Source organism: Salmo salar, chromosome 11 (assembly GCF_965601325.2).
Source record: "Salmo salar chromosome 11, fSalSal1, whole genome shotgun sequence".
Lineage (NCBI taxonomy): Eukaryota > Metazoa > Chordata > Actinopteri > Salmoniformes > Salmonidae > Salmo > Salmo salar.
The window spans coordinates 46,455,420-46,477,866 of record NC_138301.1 but is presented as its reverse complement, the minus strand read 5'-3'; the positions used below and the strand labels follow the sequence as shown (position 1 = coordinate 46,477,866).

At 46.0% G+C, this 22,447-nt stretch overlaps 1 protein-coding gene across 2 annotated transcripts; it reads right to left on the bottom strand.

The window, feature by feature from the left end:
* On the bottom strand, window positions 1–22,188 carry LOC106594832 (mitogen-activated protein kinase 6). 2 transcript variants are annotated; one of them, XM_045689641.2, is made up of 8 exons: window positions 21,638–22,188; window positions 13,804–14,715; window positions 13,142–13,459; window positions 5,262–5,406; window positions 4,123–4,287; window positions 3,687–3,882; window positions 3,414–3,537; window positions 1–3,317 (listed from the first exon to the last, which is right to left on the bottom strand). In XM_045689641.2, exons 2-8 carry the CDS (start codon window positions 14,038–14,040, stop codon window positions 2,127–2,129), a joined length of 2,376 nt encoding a protein of 791 aa, XP_045545597.1. In that variant the 5' UTR covers window positions 14,041–14,715; window positions 21,638–22,188; the 3' UTR covers window positions 1–2,126. The 2 variants fall into 2 exon arrangements, with proteins under 2 accessions (XP_045545597.1, XP_045545596.1); XM_045689640.2 differs by lacking the exon at window positions 21,638–22,188 and adding an exon at window positions 20,733–20,883.
* Window positions 22,189–22,447: the final 259 nt, after the last annotated feature.

The following is a 22,447-nucleotide window of genomic DNA, read 5'->3' as shown; positions in this document are numbered from 1 at the left end:
TTGTTTGCTGGTCATGTTTATTAAATGAGATATTTCATAGAACAGGGGAACCGATTATTACAAAATGGAGAGGCAGCTTTAAGGCAAAAACGAATGTCCTCATGTTGTACATGCTACACCTTCAGAACTTAATCGTATCATGCTTGGAAACTTAAATATGTAATAAAAACACAATTAAATGTAATGATGTACAACATTAACTTCGTTTTAATGTACCTCCTGTTTCTTCCATGCACACGATTTTAACAATTTACATTTAGATTTTAAAAAATTAAGACTTAGGCGCTTCTCATGAAGCAGCCCCCCCCACAAAAAAAAAACAGAATGCACCTATACATAAAAATAATGACAAATGATTGAAAATGGAAAGCTTCTATAACTTAAACAGATGAATTCATTATTAACTTGCATCCTACCATAACTAAATGAGTCACCATAGTGACACAATGAAAAATGGGATGTCCTTCCATCTCACTCCCCCGTCCCTCTCGTCCAACGCCTCGGTGTCCAGAACAGTTACATTGAAATAACACGTTGTCCCGTTCAAATAAATATCTGCTAGAAATAAATAATGGAAACACAACTGTCAAAACAGAAGAAAAGGTCACTATGTCAATGCAATGTGTATGAGGATGGTAGTGTGTGTGTGTATGAGGATGGTAGTGTGTGTGTGTGTGTGTATGAGGATGGTAGTGTGTGTGTGTGTGTGTGTATGAGGATGGTAGTGTGTGTGTGTGTGTGTGTGTGTGTGTGTGTGTATATATATATGAGGATGGTAGTGTGTGTGTGGTGTGTGTGTAAAGCACTAGTGCGGCTTCGAATGTCTCTCGCTGCTGTTACCTTGAGGTAGATAACACATTTACAAAAGGTCCAGGTGTAATGGTTCGCTGCTGGCATCATGTGTCAAAAAAAACTACAGTATGAAATGAGGGGGTTTCAGGAAGCCTCTTTTGGGAAATTATACAGAAATAAATTAAACAATTGGTAAAAATAATTAAAGTACATTTTCAAATAAAAGCCTGTCCCCCCCTCCCTAATGAAAAGACCTACAGCAGTGGTGATGTCAGTATGACTACGTCTCCCACAATACACCTCTCCTTTAGTACACAATGCCCTCAATCTTCTCACACTGGCCCTGTTAAGATATTTATCCTTCCTCCCATGGAGATGTAGAGATCATTTCTTGGAAATAACCTGTTTTTGCATGGACATTTCCATTGAGGGCTTCCACCATTTAACTGGGTGGGGATTCCTATGGGTTGGGAGCGATCAGCCGATGAGCTGAGCATTGTCTTCTTCAAATTGTTTTGCCTAGTTTGTAAATGGCTTTAAGCTATATGACCACCATCTAGTGGCCACAATAAATTAATAACACGATTTGGTTCAAGACTCGAAGACTGCAGGTGGCGGTAAGTCACCAATATTAGCGTTACACTCTTCAAACGTCAAAAGAAGAAGAAAATATACTACTTTAAAATAGAGATATCCTCAATGACACTGGCCATGCCGTCACAGACGCCAGAATGGCAGATACAAAGCTGTGATTTCTATACATCTATTCCTGTGTTGACCACATTACTGATCTACGAGGGTCAGATTGGTTTAAGTAATAGGGTGCAAACTTTCCTTTCACTTATTCAGCCAGGTCTTAGATCAGTGATGAGCTCAGGGGAAGGCTGCAGGATGAACAGGGCTGTTCTGCTAGCATAGCACCACTTCTCATATCCCTCGATATCTCCTATCCAATTCTCCACCTTTCTTATCTCTTCCCCATTCCTTCTCTCCTTTAGTCTACAGTACTCAGTGTGCAGTGTAAATGCTGCCAGTTTGTGGATGCTGAGGGATAACTGGGGAGATCAACTCAGGTAGGCCCAGTGACCCCAGAGGTAATAACTCTGACGTTTGATCTGTTAGCAACTTTCAACCCAGTCTATTTTACCTTTAACTCCTACAACTAAAAAATAATACAAATAAAAGTTTCGATTTTAAAAAGGAGCCATACGATAAGGTATGAAATGATTCAAGTAAAATAACATTACTATCATAATGAAATAGAATACAAGGACAACAGAACCAGCCTAGAGATCTTGCACTGTGAGGAGCATGGTATTGTATGGTTTGGGTTTTTAATTCAGATGCTTGAAGAAGCTGCTGTAGGTTGTGTGGGCGATCTGAGGCGAGCATTTGACCGTGGAGGGAGCGAGGGAGGCCTGTATGGATTTGAGCGGCACATCGGTCGTAACTTGGAACCCCGGCAGCGCCAGAGAGTCCAGCTGCATGTTAAACATGATTTCTCCGCTCCGCGCCAGGAAGCCCCCCTCGTCCCGTTCCCTCTCCCCTCCCACATCCGAGGGCTCAGGTTCTGGGGTGTCGGCGGCGCTAGCAGCAGTCTCCCCGCTGCCCTCGTCCTTCCTGCTGAACAGTCTGTCCAGGTAGCTGGTGTAGGAGCTGTCCTTCTGGAGCTGCTCCTCTTTTCCAACGTCCCAGTGCCCCGCCCCGTCCATCAGACACCCACCTCTCCGCTCATCCACCCTCTCCCCCCCTCCGAAGCTCTCCCAGGGGTGTGCGGGACGCGCCCCAGACCCAGCGGTCCCCACGGTGATGCTAACCTGAGCAAAGTTCACCAGACACTTCTCCTCCTTCTCCTGGCTGATGGTTTTGGACATGGAGCCTGACCGCGGAGCCTCCAGCTGGGACACAGACGAGTTGAGCTCGTTCAGGAGGCCCACCTCGCTCAGGAGGCCCACTCCCACCTCGCTCAGGAGGCCCACGTCCCCCAGGAGTCCCACGTCGCTGGGCTCAGTTTGCAGGCTCAGTTTGATGGTGCCGGCGATGAAGGAGTCAAAGTCAAAGCTTTGATTCTGTTGAGTAGTCTGGGTCTGGTTCTTCTCTTGCTGGGAGTCCTTCTCCACGGGGCCCTTCTCTACCTGTAGAACCATCTGAGCCTTCACCAGGCCGTTCTTCTCACACTTGCTCTTCTGGGCCTTGTGCTCCTTGTCTCTGCCTGCAGCCTGAGCCTGTTTCTCTTTACTCTGCTGCTCCTTCCAGTTGGACAGATCTATAATGAGCTTGGGCTCGTAGTAGTGGTTGACCTCGCTGTCCCTCCAGATCAGGTTATCCAGGTAGGATGGAGACACCACCTTGTAGTTACAGGTGTGGGAACACTCCAGGTCACAGTACTTGTTCTCGTGGTGAAGGTCGAAGTGTTCGTCATCGGGGTCGGGCCACGAGCGTTCGGGAGTGAAGAGGGAGGAGTAGCCGTAGGAAGGATCGTCCAGGAAATCCCGGTCTCCGTCTGCATACTTACGAGGGTCCACCTGGAGGGGTAGGAGGGACAGGGGTTAGAGTGGTGACTTGAGGAAGGTGTGTGTGTGTGTGTGTGTGTGTGTGTGTGTGTGTGTTTCTCTCCGTACCTGGACCTCCTCCTCATCAGTTTGGTCAGACAGAGCCCGAGGGTCCACCTGTACCTCGTCAGTGTCCAGAGTGCTGTGGGTGTGGAGGTGCCAGTCCCCTTCTGAAAGCTGGCTGTCATGGTACCTGATGGCAGGAGGGATAAAGGGTTAAGACAACCCAAGCACAAACCCCTGAGTTTGACATCCACAGTAAAGAAATCCTCTTCTATAACTAGCTAGCTATGGAACCCAGTTGTAAGTATGTAATGAATACTACAGTATGTCTCCATGTACCTGTCCCAGGTGTGGCTGTGACCCTGGTCCATCAGTAAGATATCATCCACCTCATCCTCTATGTGGAAGGGGTGCAGGGAGACGGGTTCGTCCAGGGGGAAGGAGTAGTCAGACATGTAGGGGTGGGCTAGGGCTTCTTCTGCTGTCAGACGGTCCATGGGGTTAAAGGTCAGGATCTTTTGCAGGAAATCCAGGGCTGGAAGGGAAGAGGAGCATTTACCATATGGTATAGAATAGGAATGTGTTAGTTTGTGTGTGTTCACCTGGTGGTATGATGTCAGGCATCAGTTTGTCCAGTGTGTGTTTGTACGTCACGAGTGTGAATGTGTCTAGACTCAAGCTGTGGGCTGACGGCGGGCAGTAGCTTAGCCAGTGGGTTGTGTAGCTGGGACATGTCACTGTGTATGTGTCTACACGACTGCGTGTCTTGACTCACCATGTGGGCTGACGTCAGGCAGTAGCTTGGCCAGTGGGTTGTGCGGCTGGGACATGTCACCGTGTATGAAGACGGGGATAACACTGTGTAACTCCTGCCTGTCCTCTTCTCTCAGCACAGGGATGGACTCCAGGATCAGCTGCATCTGCTCCAGCTCATGTGCTCCTGCAGAACACCCGTTCAAAACAGGGTTAAAAACACAGGAGGACACAGGTTATTACAGGATAACACAGGGTTGGTTTACACCCAACTGTCGGATCACCAACTCAGTGGCCTTGTGGTTAATGTCCACCATGAGATTGAAAGGTTGGGATGGTTTGATCCCCGGTCGAGTGAGTGATACCAAAGACTCTAAAAATAGGACCTGATGCTTCTCTGTCTGGTCACTAAGCACAAGATTCAGTCAGTTAGCCAGCCAACTCCCAAAGTTACCTCAGGTTAGCCAGCCAACTCCCAAAGTTACCTCAGGTTAGCCAGCCAACTCCCAAAGTTACCTCAGGTTAGCCAGCCAACTCCCAAAGTTACCTCAGGTTAGCCAGCCAACTCCCAAAGTTACCTCAGGTTAGCCAGCCAACTCCCAAAGTTACCTCAGGTTAGCCAGCCAACTCCCAAAGTTACCTCAGGTTAGCCAGCCAACTCCCAAAGTTACCTCAGTTTAGCTAGCCAACTCTCCAGGTTACCTCAGTTTAGCTAGCCAACTCCCCAGGTTACCTCAGTTTAGCTAGCCAACTCCCCAGGTTACCTCAGTTTAGCTAGCCAACTCCCCAGGTTACCTCAGTTTAGCTAGCCAACTCTCCAGGTTACCTCAGTTTAGCTAGCCAACTCTCCAGGTTACCTCAGTTTAGCTAGCCAACTCTCCAGGTTACCTCAGTTAGCTAGCTTTCAAGGTTACACACACATACCTACCCCTCCCCAAGAGTTAACACCGATATAGACAAGCAGCACCATATCTATACCCCCGTGGCACCACTTCACTGTCTGCCCAATATCAGTTACGCCATGTCAGTCAGAGTGTGAGGTGTGTGAGCTCTGCCAGAACCCACGTGCCATGAAGCCTGTGGCCTACATTTCTGCCCCATAGCTCAGTGGCACAGTCACCTGCCTCACGGGTCACCAGTGTGAGTCTGTGCTTGACTGACCTGCGAAGAGCGTTTTCCCGGTGAGCATCTCAGCGAAGATGCATCCAGCAGCCCACATGTCAATGGCCTTGGTGTAATTGTTAGGGGAGAGCAGCAGGCGAGGAGACCGGTACCATTTAGTCACCAAGCCCTCAGAAAGATGACCCTGGAGAGGGGGGGAGAGAGGAAAAGGGGAGGGTGAGTTGAGTTAACAAGGCTTTAGTGAGAAGTGCACACTAAAAGAGTTGAATGGGAGCAAGAGCCTGATAAACCTGAATTCATAGGACCCCTCCCTCCCTCTCTGTTCAGAATGACTCAACCCCTCCCTCACTCTCTGTTCAGAATGACTCAACCCCTCCCTCCCTCTCTGTTCAGAATGACTCAACCCCTCCCTCTCTGTGTGTGTGTGTGTGTGTGTGTGTTCAGAATGAATAAACCGAATGTGACTGAAACTGGTTTATCAGCTCTTATGAGATACACCTAAAACACAGACCCATAGCTTACTAGTTTATTTATATTAATGAAACAGTTGTCATCCTACTGTACTGCAGTGTGTGTGTGTGTGTGTGTGTGTCCAGGCTTGTATTGATTTCAAAAGCACCATTGATCCTGTTAACTGCATTCAGTTAACGACCTCTTAATGGTTGAGAAACAGACTCATCAAAGCTGTATCAACAGAACAAGCTGCTTCTGGACGCTTCCCCTTTGGCTCCCTATTCCCTACATGGACCCTGGTCAACAGTAGTGCACTGTAAAGGGAATAGGCTGCCATTTGGGAGACAGCCGCCGTCGCTGTTTGTTTCTGTTACCCAGCGGCCAGTCACCCACCCTGGTAGATCAAAGCTCCTAGAGCTCTGCTCGGGCCCTGTCACATTAGACCTGCCTGCAGTATCCTCAGTGACGATAGGAGATACACGTATGTTTGTCCCAGAGCTCAATCCAACCCACCCACTCCTCCAACTACAGCCTGGCCCCTGGCCGCTACAGCCTGGCCCCTGGCCGCTACGGCCTGGCCCCTGGCCGCTACGGCCTGGCCGCACAAAAATGGACAGATGAAAAGGGAGAGAAAATACAGAAAGGGGAAAAAGGGAGAGAAAGAGGGAGGACACATGCACAGGCCCAGTCAGCAGCCACATAGAGCAGGATAATCCCCCTGCCGCTCTCTCACACACACACACACCAATCTGTACTTCCGGGACAGTAGAGTCAGCAACAATACGCTGCCTGCCAGTCTGCCCTCAGGCCCTGCAACACAAAAGGCACCCACCAAACCAGTGCCCTGTCTTGTTCTTCCATCCTCAAAAAGTCCCCACAAGGACAGTAAAACAAGATCACACCCACAAGGACAAAGGCTATTTTAAGCTTAAGGGTTAGCAGTTAAGGAAAATAGGATTTTGAATGGAAATCAATTATAGATCCCCACAAGGTCCCATGCTGTGGGATGTGTGTGTGTGTGTGTGTGTGTGTGTGTGTGTGTGTGTGTGTGTGTGTGTGTGTGTGTGTGTGTTACAGCGTTAAAACTACACCCTCTGACCTGGGGAGAAATCATTAGTCGAAAACATTTCGCAAATGAAACCATTTAATCCAAATGGAAAACATTTTGCAACGAAAACAAGTTTCTATTGGACAAATTTAGGTAGGCCCCTCCCCGTTGGGTTTCATTTTCTTCTGTTTGGTTCCCTGCTACGTCAGAGTGGTGAGCTGGCTGTTTCGGTCTCTGTCGCTAGAAAGGCTCACTCACACACACACCCCGTGTGTGCCAGTCAGAATATCATTATACAATTTTGACAAGCACACAGGTTGTGCTGACCTTCTAAATGTAATGAACACCAGTCTGTAAGCATGGCCTCCTTTATTATGGACATACCAATAAATCAATGAATTAGCTCAGGTAGGATAGTCCCACACTAAACAGTCTAATGTCTTCAGCTCATAACAAGGCTCAGCTAGCGGGCCAACAAGGCTCAGCTAGCGGGCCAACAAGGCTCAGCCAGCGGGCCTTGGGACAACAAGGCTCAGCCAGCGGGCCACGGGACAAAAAGGCTCAGCCAGCGGGCCACGAGACAAAAAGGCTCAGCCAGCGGGCCAACGAGGCTCAGCCAGCGGGCCAACGAGGCTCAGCCAGCGGGACAACGAGGCTCAGCCAGCGGGACAACGAGGCTCAGCCAGCGGGACAACGAGGCTCAGCCAGCGGGCCACGGGACAACGAGGCTCAGCCAGCGGGCCACGGGACAACGAGGCTCAGCCAGCGGGCCACCGACGCTCAGCCAGCGGGCCACGGGACAACAAGGCTCAGCCAGCGGGCCACGGGACAACAAGGCTCAGCCAGCGGGCCACGGGACAACAAGGCTCAGCCAGCGGGCCACGGGACAACAAGGCTCAGCCAGCGGGCCACGGGACAACAAGGCTCAGCCAGCGGGCCACGGGACAACAAGGCTCAGCCAGCGGGCCACGGGACAACAAGGCTCAGCCAGCGGGCCACGGGACAACAAGGCTCAGCTAGCGGGCCACGGGACATGTGGACCAACTGGAAATGATCTAGGTTGAATGACAGAATGATCTAGATGTAGAGATGGGAGAAATGATCTAGTCAATAAAAGCTGGTGCATATTCTAAGCAACACCAAGGCCAGGTTGGCTGGGTGGGTATATTTAGAAATGGGTAGATGTCTCTCTTGCATCAGCAGCTTTTAAGCAACTGAAGGAGCAGTCAGAAAACCAGTCAGCCAGAACAGTCTGCCAGCCAACCAGCCAGCAGAATGTCATGAAATCAGTCAATACACTAATCACAAATGAGGAAACTCCAAGCAGTTCCCAGCAGTCAGACAACTGTAGTCAGAGATTTAGCAACAACCAGCATGGAATCCTGCCCGTAATGTTGCATAAGAAGTGTAGAATGAAAGAGGTTCTGAGAATCCACAGCAGATTACAACAAGTGAACATTCTAGCTAGTGCTTTGCCTAACTAATTTCAGGAGAATTCATACACGTCACACACACACACACACACCGCCCTGACAGCCGGAGTGACACAGTAAGTCATTTCTCCAGACCAGACCAAAGCCACAGGTTTGCAACAGTCAGAGAGGCAGTGTTATCTAGCCCAGTGTGTGACAGAGACAAAAACCTGTTTCCACTCACTGAGCGCTGTGCTGTTCTCACTACTAGACTAGTGGGTCTTCCATTCAAGACAGGAAGTACAGCCATGCTATGGTTCTCTACGTAAAGCCTTTATCTGTGTAGAATAGTTCACATTTTTACTTTAGCTTCATTTGTGCAATGTGGTTTAGAGAAAAAAAATACATCATATGTTTCTGTCTCAGATGGGTGGCTAACACCTCAGTGGAAGGAAGGGGGAGTGAGGAGAGGAAGGGAAGAGAGGGAGGGAGGATGAAAAGGGAGTGTAGAGGAAGGGGAGGAGGAAAATAAGAGGAAGGAGAGGAAGGCAGCAGTTGTAGAGTACTATAGGGTTGTCTCAGAGAACCTGGTGACAGAGGATTAGTAGCTATACACACACACTGACTGGCTTACATATATATATATATATATATATATACATATACACACACACACACACACACACACACACACACACACATATATACATACATACACACACACACAGCTTTAATCCCCAGGAGATGTGTGTTAGGCATGGCTTTATATAGACACAGCTTTAATCCCCAGGAGATGTGTGTTAGGCATAGCTTTATATACACACAGCTTTAATCCCCAGGAGATGCGTGTTAGGCATGGCTTTATATACACACAGCTTTAATCCCCAGGAGATGTGTGTTAGGCATGGCTTTATATACACACAGCTTTAATCCCCAGGAGATGTGTGTTAGGCATGGCTTTATATACACACAGCTTTAATCCCCAGGAGATGTGTGTTAGGCATGGCTTTATATACATACAGCTTTAATCCCCAGGAGATGTGTGTTAGGCATGGCTTTATATACACACAGCTTTAATCCCCAGGAGATGGGTGTTAGGCATGGCTTTATATAGACACAGCTTTAATCCCCAGGAGATGTGTGTTAGGCATGGCTTTATATACACACAGCTTTAATCCCCAGGAGATGTGTGTTAGGCATGGCTTTATATACACACAGCTTTAATCCCCAGGAGATGTGTGTTAGGCATGGCTTTATATACACACAGCTTTAATCCCCAGGAGATGGGTGTTAGGCATGGCTTTATATACACACAGCTTTAATCCCCAGGAGATATGTGTTAGGCATGGCTTTATATACACACAGCTTTAATCCCCAGGAGATGTGTGTTAGGCATGGCTTTATATAGACACAGCTTTAATCCCCAGGAGATGTGTGTTAGGCATGGCTTTATATAGACACAGCTTTAATACCCAGGAGATATGTGTTAGGCATGGCTTTATATACACACAGCTTTAATCCCCAGGAGATGTGTGTTAGGCATGGCTTTATATACACACAGCTTTAATCCCCAGGAGATATGTGTTAGGCATGGCTTTATATACACACAGCTTTAATCCCCAGGAGATGTGTGTTAGGCATGGCTTTATATACACACAGCTTTAATCCCCAGGAGATGTGTGTTAGGCATGGCTTTATATACACACAGCTTTGATCCCCAGGAAATATGTGTTAGGCATGGCTTTGTGGGTCAAAATAAAACGTGTTGATTAGAGAGAATGGTTTAGAGCTGTTGCTCTGCTTCAAAAACGTGAAAACACACGACTCAAGTCATTTTTCCCCTGCCGTTTTAAAAGCCTTGTGAACCTTGGAGCGGAAGCGGCGAGCCAAGCGGAGCGCTGTGTGTGTGTTGCTATAGCTGGGTAATTGGGTCAACGTGAGTATGTGTGTCATGGGAGGAGGACTGTGGTGGAGTGATCCGAGCTACAGCAGGAAACGTGTGGTGGTGAAATGACGATCTCTCCCCTCTCTCTCCCCTCCATCTCCCCCCCCCTCTCTCTCTCTCCTTATAACATTCCAGGAAATGTACACCTGCACATCAAGAGCAGCTACCATCTGCAAGCTTAACAGTCTCTCTGCTGTTTCTTCATAATGACACACAGGCCTGGAGGGTTTTTAGGGAATATACGTCTCATTCACACCAACGTCTTTTCAGGGTTTTAGATGAAAAGGACTTGTTTGGAAAATGACTAACTTAGCTTGGTTTAAAAAAAAACACCCCAAAACCACTTGTTGCTCACATGTAAAAGACCGTCATGTTATTGTCTTCATTTTGTCTAACTTCCTAGAACAAAACTGGGTTCAATAAAACATTTATATTCCTATAAACAAACCCTTCAGTATGTATGTCAAGGCCATTTTGCATTAAGAAATCTTCAGGGTTGGATTACATCTTGTAAATAGGAGGTCAAGTTGCCTCACTGAGCAGATGTCATATCACTCAGCTAATGCTAGTCTACACAGCCATGCCCCTTGCCCTGCTTCACTGAAGGGCGCACTTAAACTAAGCTAACTGCTAAGCTAGCTAACTCTGGTCTACAGCCGGCCGAGTCCCTGCCATGCTCACTGTGCTAAGCCGAAAGGGACGCTATTGCTAATGCTAAGCTAACGGACGCAAATGCAATGCTTTTGCCAACCCATGCGTCTAGTCAGCCAAAGGGCACGCTAAGCTAAATGCTAAACTAACACTGGTTGTAACAGCGGAGCCCCGTTCCCTGCTTAACCTCAGGGCATGATTATGCTACGCTAGCAGCTTGAGAACAGCTCTAGCCTTGGAGAAAGGCTCCCACGATAGGCAGGACAAAGGAATGATTGACTGGCTGGCTGGCTGGCTGGGAGGGAGGGAAATGCACAGGATGCTTGATTCCTGCCTGCACGTGGATTCCAGACATTCTTGGTGGCGGGCCACTGGGTGTTTGACTGCTGTGGGTCCCACAGAAGCAGTCTGAGGAGGCTCAGAGTAACTCACCATTCAACATACAGAACCACTCAACATACAGAACCACACAATCCTCTAGCAAAGTTTAGAATATTTCTAAGGGTGGGGGGATGGGACAAATTCTGAGAACTTCAATAGGAGCATAAATGAAGTCTGAGAAACGGACAATGTAATCTCCATAAGAACCCAATCACCTAAACCCAGTCAGAGACAAATGGTGGCCATATTAAGCCAATCAGGGCCCATCTCTGGTCATATTAAGCCAATCAGGGCCCATCTCTGGTCATGTACAACACAGGACATGGAGTAGGTCTAGCTGAAGATGGATATATAAAAATATAAGCTGGATGCTGATTGGCTAACAGCCGTGGTATATCAGACCGTATACCACAGGTATGACAAAACATTCATTTTTACTGCTCTAATTGCGTTAGTAACCAGGTTCTAACAGCAATAAGGCACATCGGGGGTTTGTGGTGTATGACAAATATACCACGGCTAAGGGCTGTATCCAGGCATTACGTCGTGCCATATACCACACAAGACACCAAGGTTAGTTGCTGCAAATGGGCTGGTTCTTTATTTAGACAGAGTGAGCTGTACAAATAGCATGCAGAGAGGCAGAGCCAGCCAGCTACCCCAACAGCAGGGCAGCTTGGGCAGGCAGGGGCACGGGAGTCAAGTGGTTGCCCCCCCCCGTCCACTCAGGCTGTGTGTGTGTGTGTGTCCAGGCTCTCTGGATGGTACATGGAATGCGGCACCAAATGGCCGTGATTCTCTACAGAGAATCGGGTCCACACACACACACACACTCACACACCACACACACACACACACACACTTAAGCTTCTGCAGTCCACAGAAATACAAAAAGAGTTGACCCTCTGCTGACGTCTTTTCAATAGGCCATTCCCTTGCCTCCATGTCATCAAAACAAAACCTGCTTATATAGGGAAAACCCACAGCAAAACAGAGCAGAGCTGCTATAGGGGCTAGGAGAGGGAGGAAGAGGAGGGAATATGGAGGGGTGTCTGGCTACAGAGACTGAAGATCGTGAGAAAATCTCTCTTGAACTTCAAACAGGCACCTGTAGTGCACACACACACACTGAAATGGAAATGCCAGTATCCTGCCGTGTCCCCAGCACGATTGCTATTCAAAGGAGAGAGTGTTCTCAGTGATGCGTCATTGGAGAGTAGCGAGTCAACACTTGATCTGTGATATGAGCCACTGTGTGTGTGAAGCTGTGGCCTAGCTGTGAAAGACTCTGGCTTGGGGCTGAGCAGTGTGTGTGAGAAAGTGTGAGGCCTAGCTAACTGTAAAAGTCCTGAGTGTATCCTGTGCGGTGCCAGAGAGGGCCGAGTCCCACACCAGACAGGCCCTGGTGATGACTAATCTAAGACACCTGTAGCTGCATGGTGACTACTCCACTCCTCAGCTCTCTCCTCACCCCTTTCTTCATTCTTCTGTGACCCCTGCTCTCATCTCTCCCCTCCGAGTCCTGTCCAAGGAGCAGTGTACGGCTGGAGAAAGACCCACCTCAACCAACATTCTCCCAGAGCCAGACATCTCAGCCTAATTTCCATATCTCTGAAGTTCGAACGCCCAACTGGTGCACAATCTACACCACATAGCCTGGTCAACACCACACAGCCTGGTCGTCAACGCCACACAGCCTGGTCAACACCACACAGTCTAAACTCTTGTCCTCAGCACCGGGGCAGGATGTGGATGTGGCCTCCCACCCCTCAACGGAAATATTGGTTCCCAGGGCCCTTAGCGGAAGCATTTCCCCTGGGAAGGGAAACGGAGGCGCGACTTCAGGAACTACCATACCTCCTTGTTAACTTCCTGCGGTGCAATGTGGTGTGATAGGCTGATAGCGTCACCTGAGGGACTAGCCCAGTTTGTTTCTGGGCAATAAAGCCAGAACGCTAGGCAGGTATCACATGGTTATTACAGACAGTAATGACTGTTAGTTTAACTAGTCTCTGTTTTAGCCTCTTACCTTGTGTGAGTAGTGAGGATCCATGATCCGGGCCAGCCCAAAGTCTCCTATCTTCAGCACCAGGTCCTCTGTGTTGACGAACAAGTTGGCAGGCTTCAGGTCTCTGTGCAGTACGTTGGCAGAGTGGATGTACTTGAGGCCTCTCAGCAGCTGGTACATGAAGAGTCTGGCGTGGTCCTCAGAGAGAAGACCCCTCTCCAGGAGCTGACACAGGTCTGTCTCCATGTACTCCTGGACGATGTACACAGAGTTCACCTCTGTCAGAGAGACTATGTCCTCTGTTAGGTGGCGACCGCTGGGCCCTAGAGTCTCAAATACCTGGCAGAGGGAAGGTGTTCATATGTTAACATCAACTCATTTGAGCAGATACACCTGCATGTTGTCTGTATGTTCTTGACTGTGTGTAGTGTGACTCAAGTGCTTTAGCAGTAACTAGTGTGAGGTAGTCCAGCAATTGGAAGTGACCTGTATTGTTCTACTCAGGCCAATTTATATGACTGCAGAGTTTGATGTTGCAGTGTGACTTGAGCAAGGGGAGTTCCCCCCACTGTCTGCAGTGTTAGGAGCTGACCCATTCCACTGCTGTCCTGACAAAAGACATTTCCATACGAATGGCCAATAAAAAGGTATTGTACAGTTGGTTACTGCATTTCCTGTGTTACCTTGACGGTGTTGTCGTGGTCCAGTCTCCTGATGATCTTGATCTCTCTCAGGGCGTGTTTGACACTCTGAGGGTCCGTTAGGATGATCTTCTTCACCGCCACGCGTTTGTCGCAGTCCGTGTCGACGGCTGAGAACACCAGGCCGTTCCCTCCGTAGCCCAGAGGCTTCAGGTCCATGTAACGTGGGCCGAGGTCAAACCCATGGATGTTCATCAGAGACTCAAACTTCTCCGCCATCTTGGATTTGGTGTTTTGACTAAGTTTCTATTGACTTTTGGGGTTGTTCAATACAAAATGGACAAACTGACTGATAATAAGCTATAGGAGGTCTTAACTGGTGTGTATTATTGTGAAAATATAAATGTGGGTGGTATAACCCTTACAGAAGACTACTGTTTCCCCCTGTCTAACCCTCACAGAATCACACGGCTCTCTGACTCACAACCAGAGTAGAAAGTCATGTTTGTTTGACAAATGAAGCAAGTTTCTCAGGCCTAATATGAATTACTTTTTTGAAATCGTTTATTTATTTTTTTGTTGCTTCTCCGGTTATTAAGCCGTTTTTAAAATGTTTAGTGTTTAACAGCCAGCAATAATGGAATGAACTCAAAAGGCCAATTCAAAAACTACAACAGCATCTGGTTGCATCCTCACAGTGCAGATACATTCAGTGATAGACTCATCCTGTGCAGCTGCATTGATTCTAATTGCGCCAAAAAGCACTACAATTTTAAATTCTATTTTTTTTTTGTTTTTGTATTTACTCAATCTTCTTCCTGTTGGAACCACCGCTCATCCAAAATGGTGTCTTGCCTTTTAGTCTTCACAGAGTAGTCTGGCCCTCAACAATCGGGTGGCTCAAGCTCACCACAGTCGCAATCAAAACTATCCTCCATTTTACATGGGCGTAACCTGAAACAGAAACAACACAATGCTTTAGGTCAGCAATCAGACAACAATTAGACAATAGTAACACTGCCATGGCTGGCTGACTTGACATAGGTCCATTCAACCCTTTAATAGCCTGACGTCAAATGGACTAAACAACTGTCACTGTCCAATTTAAGATGACCCAAAAGAGAAATAGATGGAGAGAAATGCTAGCTAATACATTTCAAAAGTTTCAAACTAGGTTTTTCATCCAATTGGCGACAGATTTTCACACAAATATTCAAAAATCAGCATAAAAACAATATGCAAATTTTCCCACCAGAGTTTCCATCAAATTGACTTGTGCATGATGACATAGTGCGCATCAAAATACATGTTGCGGTTAAATTCCCATGTAAAAAAGAAAAGAAGCTAGTTAAATGGGTTCTCATCACATATTCAATTCTACTGATGGTTTTCACAACAACAAATGTTGTATAGCCAGTGTGTCCATTCTGGTATTGGCACGTGTGCACTAGACAACCGCTCACTAGACAACCACTCACTAGACAACCGCTCACTAGACAACAAATTATTCGACAAAAGAGAGATTATCTTTATTTGTCAAACGGCAGCCAAGCATCGACGATCACGTCAACAGAATAAGACCCTTGATATTTATTGGAAAAAAGTCTTATATTTGAACTGAGGAAAATGTCCAGTTTTACTCAATAAACTTCTAAAAATAGCTTGCTACCTGGCTTTGTAATCCAGCCAAGTTGCAATAAAGACCATATGGTCTGCGGAAAGTCGCTAGGCAGATGTTATAATGGGCAAAACTAGTTTGGGAAAGGGGGATACCTTGTCAGTTGTACAACTGAATGCCTCCAACTGAAATGTGTCAGAGAGGTGCAGGGGGCTGCCTTAATCCACATCTCTGGCGCCCGGGGAACACACCAGGTTAACTGCCTTGCTCAGGGGCAGAATTACAGATTTTAACCTTGTCAGCTCGGGGATATCGATCCAGCAACCTTAAGGTTACTGGCCCAACACTCTAACTTAAGCGACTGAGTGTGGTCTGATCGTAGGTGCCAGGCATGCTGGTTCCAGTATCTCAGAAACGGCCGGCCTCCTAGACTTTTCACGCACGACAGTGTCTAGGGTTTACCGAGAATGGTGCGACAAACAAAAAACATCCAGTCAGCGGCTGTCCTGTGGGCGAAAACAGCTCGTTGATGAGAGGTCTTAAGAGACTGTCAAGGAATGTTTTCCTGGCACATGTTAGGTCCATGGATAGCAATGTTCCCATGCCCGGAAGATTTCAGGCTGTTCTGGAGGCAAAGGGGGTCTGACAAAGTACTAAATTGGTGTACCTAATACACTGTGGCCAGTTTATATGGCACACGGCCAGTTAAACGCCTAGAGTCAAGGTCCACGCCACTGCGGAAATCTAATTAGCTTAAACAAATTCCCATCAAAATCCACCTGTTTAACCTGGAGACATCTGCATGGGCTGCGTCTCAATACAATCTGTTATTCAATGTGTTTCTATGAGCTAATAGCAGTAAGGCCAAATTCAATGTTTCATAGATATATTTTATACCTAAATAGGTCCTGAATTTAAAAAATAAAATAGATAAATGATCCTTTGTAGGATCATCTTAAAACAATTCCATATGTTAGCTTAGTTTTCACACTTAAAATACAGAGTTGAAATATCTAGCCAACATTTTTTAATTGAATTACATTGGTTGTTAACGTCGGCCGACTTGACACTTTGGCTAAAGGCAAATACAAATACATACTAGTAGTCATGGCTCCTGCTCGAGTGGACACATTCTGGGTGATGTGAAACAACGTCATCATCTCACTGGCTTCTCTAGCGAGCTCTCATTGGCTATAGATAATCACCGTTCTCAGTCAGAATTTGTCATTGCACATCTCACACTACAAGAGCATTGCAGAGTTTGTGCCGTTAAAATCAAACATTTGAAAATATTGGGATGTTTGGGATGTCTGGGACTGCTCAAAGATTGGATCGGAAAACCTCAGATTGCGTCTCTGACCAGCTCACATTAAGTGAGCGTTGGTGACAGCCGCGCGCCTCAAGTAGGCAACGACATGGGGATTTCATATCCGAGCTCAAAAACTTGTCTGGGACAACAACGTGGTCTCAGAGTATTTCACATTAACACTGTACGCAAATCCGAGACACTCCATTTAGTATGATATGTTACGTTTAGGAAGGTATTTATTAATTGGTGGATGTCCATCATACATTTCATATGATATGTTACGAATTGCAATTCATACAATATATGTTACAAATTTGCTAAACATATGATATTCCAATTTGTTGTGATAATTTTTTGCTAAGTGGCTAACGTTAGCTTTAGGGGTTAGGGGAAAGGTTAGCTAACATGCTAAGTAGTTGCAAAATAGCTAAAAAAAAAAGAGGTAGTTGCAAAGTCCTAATTAGCTCAAATGCAACCTTCGGGTTGCTATACGTTCGCGTTATACGCCCACCCAATCACGCTCCTTTAATTTCTGCCTTAAGTAACCTATCTTATGTAACAATACCAAACGTAACATATCATACTAACTTGAGTGTCCCGGATGTACTTTTACTATGTTACGTCTAGTCTATGAGACCAGTCTGGGGACTGCTAAATCGGGGGCAAAATCATGTAGTGTACAGTCGTGGCCAAAAGTTGAGAATGACACAAATATTAATTTTCACAAAGTCTGCTGTCTCAGTTTGTATGATGGCAATTTGCATATACTCCAGAATGTTATGAAGAGTGATCAGATGAATTGCAATTAATTGCAAAGTCCCTCTTTGCCAGCAAATTAACTGAATTCCCCAAAAACATTTCCACTGCATTTCAGCCCTGCCACAAAAGTTCCAGCTGACATGTCAGTGATTCTTTCGTTAACACAGGTGTGAGTGTTGACGAGGACAGGGCTGGAGATCACTCTGTCATGCTGATTGAGTTCGAATAACAGACTGGAAGCTTCAAAAGGAGGATGGTGCTTGGAATCATTGTTCTTCCTCTGTCAACCATGGTTGCATGCAAGGAAACACGTGCCATCATCATTGCTTTGCACAAAAAGGGCTTCACAGGCAAGGATATTGCTGCCAGTAAGATTGCACCTAAATCAACATTTATCGGATCTTCAAAAACTTCAAGGAGCGCTGTTCAATTGTTGTGAAGAAGGCTTCAGGGCGCCCAAGAAAGTCCAGCAAGCGCCAGGACGGTCTCCTAAAGTTGATTCAGCTGCGGGATCGGGGCACCACCAGTACAGAGCTTGCTCAGGAATGGCAGTAGGCAGGTGTGAGTGCATCTGCACGCACAGTGAGGCGAAGACTTTTGGAGGATGGCCTGGTGTCAAGAAGGGCAGCAAAGAAGCCACTTCTCTCCAAGAAAAACATCAGGGACAGACTGATATTCTGCAAAAGGTACAGTGATTGGACTGCTGAGGACTGGGGTAAAGTCATTTTCTCTGATGAATCCCCTTTCCGATTGTTTGGGGCATCCTGAAAAGAGCTTGTCCGGAGAAGACAAGGTGAGCGCTACCATCAGTCCTGTGTCATGCCAACAGTAAAGCATCCTGAGACCATTCATGTGTGGGGATGCTTCTCAGCCAAGGGAGTGGGCTCACTCACAAGTTTGCCTAAGAACACAGCCATGAATAAAGAATGGTACCAACATATCCTCCGAGAGCAACTTCTCCCAACAATCCAGGAACAGTTTGGTGACGAACAATGCCTCTTCCAGCGTGACAGAGCACTTTGCCATAAGGCAAAAGTGATAACTAAGTGACTCGGGGAACAAAACATTGATATTTTGGGTCAATGGCCAGGAAACTCCCCAGACCTTAATCCCATTGAGAACTTGTGGTCAATCCTCAAGAGGCAGGAGGACAAACAAACCCCAGAAATTCTGACAAACTCCAAGCATTGATTATGCAAGAATGGGCTGCCATCAGTCAGGATGTGGCCCAGAAGTTAATTGACAGCATGCCAGGGCGGATTGCAGAGGTCTTGAAAAACAAGGGTCAACACTACACATTTTTGCGTCAACTTCATGTAATTGTCAATAAAAGTCTTTGACACTTATGAAATGCTTGTAATTATACCTCAGTATTCCATAGTAACATCTGACAAAAATATGTAAAGACACTGAATCAGCAAACTTTGTGGAAATTAATATTTGTGTCATTCTCAACTTTTGGCCACGACTGTACACCTGGCTTAAATGTGGGCGGACTGGACCGCCGACCTCACATAAAATTCGTTTTTATAAAAATACTTATTTCAGCACCTAAAGAATAGCGTTAGCCTGCAATAACACAGAACAATGTATGTAATTGCAGGATATTCTTTGGGTGCTGAAATCAGTAGTTTTTAATAAAAACTGCATTTTAAATGCGACTCGACACTCCAGTGTTGCCAATTTAGCGACTTTGTTGCTAGATTTAGCAAGTCAGATCCTTCCAGCGACTTTTATTGGCAAAAGAGTAGAGACAAATTTAGATACTTTTTAAAGGCTGTGTGGGAGTCCCATAGAGCGGCGCACAATTGGCCCAGCGTCGTCCGGGTTTGGCCTGGGTAGGCGGTCATTGTAAATAAGAATTTCGGTTGATTTTATTTATTTAACTAGGCAAGTCAGTTCAGAACAAATTCTTATTTACAATGACCGCCTACCCAGGCCGAACCAAGACGACGCTGGGCCAATTGTGTGGCGCTCTATGGGACTCCCAATCAAGGCCGGATGTGATGCAGTCTGGATTCGAACCAGGGACTGCAGTGTCTTAGCCCCCTACGCCACTCTCAGACCACTGCGCCACTCGGGATTTAGTGACTTCCGTGTTTATGTGCCTGCCTGGCTAAAGTCAGCTGCTCTTCTCCTGCTCCACTGAGGTAGCCCACTCTAGTCTCTGTCCTCTTGGTCCTCACCCCTCTGCTGCAGCGAGTTTAGTTCATTTATTAAATCGGCTCCTTGTTAAATGACACCACAGCTCTATAAGGCATAAACAATAACAACAAGTAAAAAAATAAATAAAGTGTATACTATTTTCAAAAAAAGTACTTGCCGTTTTTTTTATGTGCATTTTAATGATTTAATCGGGTCTTTTTTGTTATCCTTCAAACATTCTATTTAGCTTTGCTTTGGGGAATGTCTCATTGCATGAGAGGACTGAGGGACAGCATAAACGTAAAAACAAATCCCTATTCCGTCATCTAGGGACAAATGGACAAAAGCTACTTTCCTTTAAAAAAATCGTTGTTAACACTGCGCCGCTCAACTCCATCATAAATCGTGGAGTTGAGTCGGCTAGCAAACTAGCTACTGTAGCATCGTTCGCTAGGTAGCTAACTAGCTACACACTTTATCCAAAACGGAGCTAGCCAAAAAACACCGAATTGTTTAAATGTAAATAACATGGCGATAGTAGCTAGCCAACAAAACATATTCGCCGTATTGCTGACTATAGGTTATTTTGTGTGAAGCTAGTTCATCGTCATAACGTGGGGTTTTTCAGATAGCCACTGCTAGCCAAGTTAACCATGTGATCGCCCCCCCATAAAAGTCATGAACCTCCGACTCCTGTGATATCTCCGGGAACAGACCCCTAGTTGACTGTTAACTAGCTTATCCTACCTTACAGGTGAAATTAAATGTCGTTGATATTCAGCCAACGGCTACTATATAACGTTACCCATATAAACATGACATCGAATCAAATGACCAACGTTTATCCACATATTTGTTTGATAGAGAGCTTTCCAACGATCCCGTGACATGAACAAAGGCGCCTGTTGTTGGCTTGAGGGACTGTAGTTTAGCTGGCTAACCTCCCAAACCAGTCGCTAGCTAGCTCCGTCGGCTACGTGGTCGTACCTCTGAGGTATAAAAGAGCGGATCCTACTCCCTCCTAACACAAAGCCGTTGCCAAACCGACGTCGAAAAATCAACGTAATCTGCCGTTTAAAAACATAATACGACCTTCCCACATAACAATACACTTATCCGAAATAGTATTGAATCACTTACTGTTCTCGTCCGTTTCATTTGATATAGCTATGTTTTTCAAAGCGATATAAGGTCGGGCTGCGCTCCGTTGGCACTGCCCTGCGAGTCTGTTACAATCGCCATTCAGACTGGCTGCTTGCGTCAGCGTCATTCAAGAGACGTGGAGAATGGAGACGATGGGAAACCAGGCGGTAAATTCAAAATACCGGAATAAAACACATATTTAGGGCGATTCTATCTTCTAATGTTTGTCTGATGTTATTTTACTGACTATGTTTTTTGTTATGTTTAAAAATAGCCTAGTGTCCGAATAAACTGTTATTTTACGCTGTGGGCCCTGAAGTTATTGTCAGCCAGGCGAATCTTATCCTAAATAGATAACCCCAATACAAAGGAAAAACAATAACAGGCCATCATCACTATTGAATGGAGGATCAAAGCAGCCTTGGGAAACCTCAAACGCAAAACAGTTAAACACTAAGTAACAGTCATTAAAACAGTTACAAATCAATTAACAGCCATTAAAACAGTTAACATCAATTCATTATTAAACTGCTGATAGTTCGGATTATGTTAATTCAGAAGGTCAATGTTTTTAGACGTAGGCCTGTATATAAAATAATGCATAGGCCTAATTGACAATCTATCATGTTCAGCCTATAGGCCTATATAAAGCCTATAGCCTAAAATAATGCATAGCCTATAGGCCTAATTGACAATAATGTTGAGCCTATATATAAAGCCTATATCTTATGTTTATAGTAAACACAGACTATGCGGTTGAGTCTGACTGCTCAATGAAGTCCTCATGTATTAAACTTAAAGTAAAACAAGGATCGATAGGCGGTATAAGCTTATCTTCACATCAAAATCAATCAAGCAATCATGACCTATAGTTTTCTGTATTTCTCTCGCATGTATTTTACCTGTTATTGACTCGGCACAGGTGCAGTGCCTGTTACATTTGGACCATATGTCACACACAGTTGTTGAGACGGAGGATTATATTTATATTTTCAAAATAAATATTCAATATCAACACTCAAGAGATACTAATATTTGTGTCAACGTCCAAGCAAGTCAGTCAGACAAGACAGACAAACTTGTTTTGGAAATTCCTCTGCTTGCGGAAGACTGCGGAGGTGCTGACGTTGTTTTTCATCCTTCAGCAGCAATGCAGTGTTTTCTGAGCGCTGCCTAATGCTATTTTCAGATTATGGTACACAGTACTGCATTATTAGCCGCGTTAGAGATAAAAGTCGCTCGGAAACGTTACTGGTGCTGCGTGAGGATTTAGATAGTCCATCTGTCATGATGCGCAGGGCTTGTCGCCTTTTCTGCTGTCTTTTTTGTCTTCTTTTTTTTCCCGACTAGCGGTATGTGGAATCTCTCGCACTGCGATCTACCTACATCCTCCCGAAGTTAATATTCCGAATAAACGAATAAAAATCACACAGAAATAAAACAGAATAGCCAAAAATTCGGATCCAGAGATATTCAGATAGATTCTGCAGGTCTGGGGTCCTTGTCTATATGCAGTAGCTTCAGCAGTCAGTCTGTGAGCCAGTGTGATGTAACAACATCAGCATAGGCAGCACCAGAGCAGGGGAGAGCGGAGGGGAAGGAGGATATGTAGGATATGTTGATGAATGAACGAGCACCAGAATCAGCCAGTTTAATGAGAGGACCGGAAGAGGCAGGACGCGGAAGCAGCAGGAGCAATATGGTAGGTTGCT

Bases quoted from the DNA above. Each gene is read 5' to 3' on its own strand.
- LOC106594832 (XM_045689641.2), bottom strand. From the start codon at position 14,040: ATGGCGGAGAAGTTTGAGTCTCTGATGAACATCCATGGGTTTGACCTC. The intron at 13,460-13,803 runs GTAACACAGGAA...TCCCTCTGCCAG, and splicing joins ACCACGACAACACCGTCAAG to GTATTTGAGACTCTAGGGCC. The intron at 5,407-13,141 runs GTAAGAGGCTAA...CCCCCTCTCCAG, and splicing joins ATCCTCACTACTCACACAAG to GGTCATCTTTCTGAGGGCTT.